General features: G+C 35.7%; 1 protein-coding gene across 1 annotated transcript; it reads right to left on the bottom strand.

Annotated features, from left to right (window-relative positions):
- Positions 1 to 353: 353 nt before the first annotated feature.
- On the bottom strand, positions 354 to 6363 carry LOC121372269 (acetylcholine receptor subunit alpha-like). Its single transcript, XM_041498558.1, has 3 exons — positions 6274 to 6363; positions 4820 to 4938; positions 354 to 1036 (listed from the first exon to the last, which is right to left on the bottom strand). The coding sequence occupies exons 1-3, from the start codon at positions 6335 to 6337 to the stop codon at positions 680 to 682; spliced, it is 540 nt and encodes a 179-aa protein (XP_041354492.1). The 5' UTR covers positions 6338 to 6363; the 3' UTR covers positions 354 to 679.
- Positions 6364 to 6606: the final 243 nt, after the last annotated feature.

The raw sequence follows: 6606 nt of genomic DNA on the forward strand, positions 1-6606 counted from the left end.
TAAATCCGTGACAGTATTCTTTTAATATACAGCCACTAATATTTTATGTAGAAAAAAATATATTTGATATGTAATTACAATCGTTAAAAAGTCTCTGTCAGTCGATAATATCTTACAAATTACAGCAAACTCAGGAATGTCCCTTTAATACTTACTTAAGACACGCATGCAGTAGCAGATTTCACCAGATTCTAAGGAGGGCCAATCGTTTTTCAGGGGGAGGACGACGCTCCCCCATTTCCCCTCTGTTTACGGACTCTCACCTTGCTGTTAGGTAAGGGCCAAAGCAGGTGACTTTGCCTTTTACATATTTTGTCGCAGCTATTAGGTAAAGATTATTAAAAATGTGTTAATATTTCGTTACGTTTTTAATCATAAGTAAAGATTAGTATACATGTATAATGATTTATATACAAAACTAAGGGTTCTATTGTGTAACCAGAAAGTGTGACAAGACTATTATCCATGTATGGTGATTTTGTAAAGATTAGGTATATATGTATCTGTGTCTGTCCTGGGTTAATGTGTAATTGTTAGTGATTAGTGAGAGAGAGGTCAGAGTAGTGACCTTACACCTACCCATTAAGACGTTAAATCTCGCTCTGGGTGGAAGTCGTTACCGGGGTACGAACCTACCTACCAGCTCCAGCGAGGCCGGCCATTAGCATGTTAAATACATTTAAGTAATCAACGTGACACAGCACAGAAAGAAAGTAACCAATGAACCAATGAAAAACAATCGATCCAACACGAGCGCCAACTCGCGCCACTCATTGGCAACTTTTTTCACGTTTTCTTTGTTGACATGCTTGGCTCGCTTGCTATTCAGGTATTCCACCATCTTGCTCAACGAGTCCTCGATTTTGAGCAGTGTCTGGGTGTCTTTGCCGGTGTCAGAGTCATCTCCATATGATCTTGACGCCGGCGCAGGACGTTCGGCGGTGAACGGGGCGCTGGTGACAGGGTTGTCAAGCCCATGCAGCTTCTGCTGACTGTCGGCTACAAATACCAGTCTTTTTAAAACATCGAGAAATATCTGAAACAAGAAAAAAAGGTATAATTTACTAACATTTTAATAATTTTCTCGACCTCTCTTGTTAAGGCCCCTGAAATAGGTTACTGGTTATACAGAGGTTGGGGCGAGGGGAGTAGTGCATGAACTTTCTGTGGATAGAGACACGGCAATGAGTTTTCCAATCCATTTTGTGTTTTCGTTAACCCAGAAAATCTTGGGGTCAACAACATGGCATCATTTACACCAAAACAAAATGTCTTGGTTTGTCTCTACCCACAATTATCTCGTTCGGTCCCTTCTATGATTGTGCAGCAACAAGAAATAAACCAAAGTGACAACGACGTTGGATCGACCCCATCGCTGAGCTGCCTCCACTCTCAAACACAGTGTGATTGCATTTTGTTTGTAAAATGTATTTAAGATGACTCTCCATGAACCTTGAGAGCAGTCTGGTCGTGGTATTTTAAAACTGGCATTTATGTATACATGTGTGTTCAAAGATAGGTACACTGAATATGAAATGACATAACATGGCATGAAGTTATATTACATAATATGATATATGTCCATATGTCTTAAAATGTATACGCAAATACACAAAGTTAAAATAAATGTTTAACGACACCACTAGATGATTTATTAATCATCGGCTGTTGGATGTCAAACATTTGGTAAGTCGCTAAAATGTTTTATTAGTAGAAATGGATATGCAAATGTATGTGCACAATATATGATATGTTATGACAACATCACGTGACATGATATGATATGACGGTAATGACCTGACATGATATGACAATATGATATTTTCCTGCAGACGGATTAAAAACATATCGCCCTGAACAGTGGCAGGCCACCAAGAGAAAAAATACGTGACTTTACATCATGCATGTCAAAACGTCCCTTTCACTCTGATTTGTGCAGACATACAAGTCGTTCTGATGTACCACATGTTAAAGGTGTACCATTAGGTCTTCATAACAACATTGTCGACGAAAAGCGCCACAACAAAATAAGTTCAAGTTCTTCAAGTTCTTTTTATTGCTTTAAGTTGTTCAACTTATCAGCATTATAACAATGAACAAACATTAATATATACAATAGTGCGGAACAATGGTGGAGAGTGACTTACATATATACATATATACACACACATACCCACACACACACACACACACGCAGACACAAATACACACCCAAACACACAAACACACATATATAATAGAAAAAACAAAACAGAATAAAGATAAGTTATTTTACAGGTTATCCTCAGCGGCTAGGGTAATGATAAAATGAGAACATATTAGTTTATTTCCAGTAATAGTTGATCCCTAGTTCTGTTTGCTTGTAATAAATATTTTCTTAGGTTGTTTATCTCTTTATTGTTTCCGGTTGATAAGAGTTGTATTAATTTCAAAGTACTGGGATGCTTAAAGTAGTATTTTTTAATGAATTTCTTTCTTAAAGTTTCGTATCTTGGACATTGAAGGATAAAATGAAATTCGTCCTCAATCTCATTACAGTTACATAAAGTACATATTCTTTGTGCCCTTTCGATATTTTTATACCTACCAGACTCAATATTTAATTTATGTGCACAACTTCTCATTTTTGTTATTTGTCTTAAATTGCGAGATTCTGTTGGTTTTGTAAGGTAGGTTTGTAAAGTAAATCCATTTAATAATAAGTGCTGATATAGCAATCCCTTTGGCGATGTCCTTATTGTACTATAGGCATTTTGCTTAAAAACATCATATACTCGTTCTTTTATTATGACATAAAAACTAGAATTGATATTGGTCGAGTCCCACATATAACTTAGCCCAAGCGTATCTAGTTCTTGTTTAATGTTCGTTAACCAGGTATCTCCGTACTGATACATTTCCTCATATATAGCTTTTAAGATACAGTTACTGGTACTACTAAGCTTTATCCAATATTTAAAAATTCTAAGTTTTCTGATAATTCCTAAAGGATATCGCCCTAATTCGTTATAAACAAAATAATTGCATGTTCTTTTATGCACACCCAATACTTTTTTACAAAATTGTATATGTACTTTCTCAATATCGTGAGCTGAGTGAAAACCCCAGACTTCAGATCCGTAACTAAGAACGCTATTGACATAAGTATCAAACACGGCTAACATTGTTTCAATATTAAAGAAATTCTTACTACAGATATTTGTTATCCAATATTGGGCTTTGAGTCCTTGTTCAGCAAGTCTTTTTTTGTGTACTATTAAATTTGCCATTGAAACGAAGTAATAATCCAAGGTAATTAAATTCGTCTACAACTTCTAATTGGTGGCCATTATATGACCATTTCTCGTTCTTTCTTACTTTTCCCCCATTTCTAAAGACAACTATTTTTGTTTTATTTGTATTGACGGTAAGATCCCATTTTTGGGTGTAATTTGCAAGTGAATTTAACATTGATTGTAATCCGCCTGGAGTTTCGGAGAAAAGTACCATATCATCAGCGTACATTATTAAGAATATACTTAACGTTTGTATTTCAACATATGGACAACTGTCTGATAAAAATTGCATTTCACAATCATTAACGTACATGGAAAATAATATTGGTGATAGTACTTCTCCCTGTAATAGACCGTTTCTACATACGAAATAATCAGAAACTACGTCATTATATTTTACACAGCACTTAACATTATCATATAAAGATCTTATAAGAGATAACAATTTTCCTCCTATGCCCTGTTGAATTAATTTATACCACAAATTTTGTCTGTTTACAAAATCAAAAGCCTTTTTGTAGTCTACAAAACAGCAATATAATCGCTTCCTATTTTTCAGAGTTCTGTTTATTAAAGATTGTAATACAAAAATAGCGTCAATGGTCGACATCTGCTTTCTAAAACCAAACTGAGCATTGGTAATGACATTGTTTTGTTCATCAAAATTTAGGAGCCTTTCATTTAATATAGAGGTAAATAATTTTCCTAAGCAGCTCACTAACGTGATCCCTCTATAATTGTCCGGGTCGTTCTTATCACCTTTCTTAAAAACAGGAACGATAGATCCCACAGCCCAGTTTTGGGGAAAATAACCCGAGTTAAAAATACCATTGAACAGTAGAAGCAGGCATGGCATTAAAACGTCTATACAATTAATAAAGTATTCATTTAAAACATTGTCATAACCGCATGCTTTATTTTTCTTCAGCTTGTGTATTGCAATAGTTATTTCTTTCTCTGTTATTTCGCTATCCAGCACATTGCAATTTAGGTCGTAGGTAGTTTTATCAAAATTAGATAAAAAATAATCCACCTCATTGTTAATAGTTGGTTCATACGAAGCAAGGTTACCAAAGTGCGTTAAAAAATCAGTATTACCTAAATCAGTTTTAACCTTTTGCTTACGTTTTTGAAAATGTTTGTAGAATGTTTTAGGGTTATGCTTTCGTAGATAATTAAGCATATTACCTTGTTGACATTTATATTTTCGTTTAAGTTTATATTGCAATGTCTTGTATAGTTTCTTCGCACGAACAAGTTCAATTCGATTAATAGAAGTTCTATTTGCATTAAACGTTTGTATAGCCTTCTTATAATCAAGATAGCACTTCTTGCACGTCTCGTTAAACCAGGGTTTGTCATCGGGTATAACGATGGCTTTCGCATTTTTCTTTGAATTTGACTTGTACTCTGCTACAGAACAATAAGGTAAAATTATTTCATTAAGTTTTTGTACAAATGTGTCTACACATTCATTTACGTTTTTCTGTCTTTTATCATTTATAGTACAAGTATTTAGTAACATATCAATGTTTAAGACTCACCGTCTTGATAAAAGGCGGGACCTGGGCCTGCCTGACTCCACGATGACTGAAGTTGAGAACCAGGATAGAAAGCAAGACAGACAGTAGGTTCCACACCTGTGCCAAAAGTACGAATATTTCTGAAAAAGATGAAACCAAATCATATGCCAATCGTAACACAAAGCCAACATTTCAAAAGTAAAATAGACCCTGCAGTTTAAATCAAAGGCTATTGGTAAAGAGAAAAGATAATTTGGTCATTGTGAAACATAGACGAAGCTTCCGCCTTACAGAACAAGATCTCTCGGCACTACCTTTATGTGCTTTGATATATCAGGAGTACTGACTTGATTTGTTAAACTATAGGTCAGACGATCAAGTTAAAAGTTAAAGTTTGTTTTGTGTAATGCTACCACTAGAGCACATTGATTTATTAATCATTGGCTAATGTCAAACATTTGGTAAAACGTAGTCTTCAGAAAAAACAGGCAACATTTCCCCCCATTAGTAGCAAGGGATCTTTTACAAGCACTTTCCCCAAAACACATATCAAGACGTTTTATATATCAGTCATGAGGTATAGACTGAGATGTGGAAAATAGTGAGGAGGTTCGATCTTACGACTCAAGTACCTCAGGCTGTCGCTCTATTGAGTGATCTAAGTCCACCCCATAGGTCATATGACGTGTATCATCATGGTAAAAGCAACTCTAGGGCTTAATAGAGAAACAATGCAGTTTTTTTACCAGTAATGTTTTAATATGCACTTTTCCACAGAAAGGACAGAACATATCGCATCCTTAGAAATAATAATAAGTGGATCACTGGTTAGAACATAACAAACACCACATATCAACTAGAGATAGACACAAATCGTGTTGGAAGTTGTTGGACGACAATGATTCAAATCCCGTGAAGTATGGCTCATACTTTCATTCACCTTTCTCATCTATGACTCTTTGGTTATTATTTTCAACATGTGAATATATTATTATTATTATTAATTTCTCCAAGCTATCCACACCATCATAAACCTGTTTCAACTTCCTCCACGGGTGCAATATCTGCACCCACCTTGCATACTTGTTCTCTGTTGCTAACAAAACTAACGACTGCCGATAGTAGGGGAGTATAATAAGTGGTAGCAGGTGCCACTTGTCAATGCCAGAAGTAATCTGTGGACTCTCTCTGAAGTGGTCAGATAAAACCCACAGCAAACACTGGTGGGAAATAGGAGGTTTTTGTCACGGATGGTCACAGTAGACAATATCCCGTCGCGGCTGAACACAAAGACAGAGATGTGGAAGTAGACAGTCAAATAAACTGAAAGCTATGAGGATCTGCCAGATCGGGAAAAAATAAGATGACAATCAAACGAGAGAAAGAGGTTTCTGAGATATAAATATAAATATAAATTCAAACATTAAATATATATATATATATATATATATGTAAATATATGCACATATACATACGGACTGGTGGAGACGTGGTGTGCTGTTCTGGCAAGATGTCTTGGAGCTTTAGGTCAATAACCATGAGAGCCACTACTAAGATCGAGCCTGAAAGAGAGTGAAATAAATGTTCCAGTTATCATTTTATTTCGTTGAACTCTAAAGTGGTTCGACAGAGACACAGGGCGAAAAACATAGAGGTAGGCAGAGACAAATGACAACATAGAGAGAGAGAGAGGGAGAGAGAGAGAGAGAGAGAGAGAGAGAGAGAGAGAGAGAGAGAGAGAGAGAGAGAGAGAGAGAAAGAGAGAGAGCACTGCAGATATAGAGATACAGGAAGATATATATATATAT

This window comes from Gigantopelta aegis, chromosome 4 (genome assembly GCF_016097555.1).
Source record: "Gigantopelta aegis isolate Gae_Host chromosome 4, Gae_host_genome, whole genome shotgun sequence".
In the NCBI taxonomy this organism is placed as follows: domain Eukaryota; kingdom Metazoa; phylum Mollusca; class Gastropoda; order Neomphalida; family Peltospiridae; genus Gigantopelta; species Gigantopelta aegis.

Coding starts and splice junctions, on each gene's coding strand:
- LOC121372269 (XM_041498558.1), bottom strand. CDS start 6,337: ATGGTTATTGACCTAAAGCTCCAAGACATCTTGCCAGAACAGCACACC. Junction 4,939..6,273: donor CACCACGTCTCCACCAGTCC/GTATGTATATGT, acceptor CATCTTTTTCAG/AAATATTCGTACTTTTGGCA. Junction 1,037..4,819: donor TCCCGCCTTTTATCAAGACG/GTGAGTCTTAAA, acceptor TTCTTGTTTCAG/ATATTTCTCGATGTTTTAAA.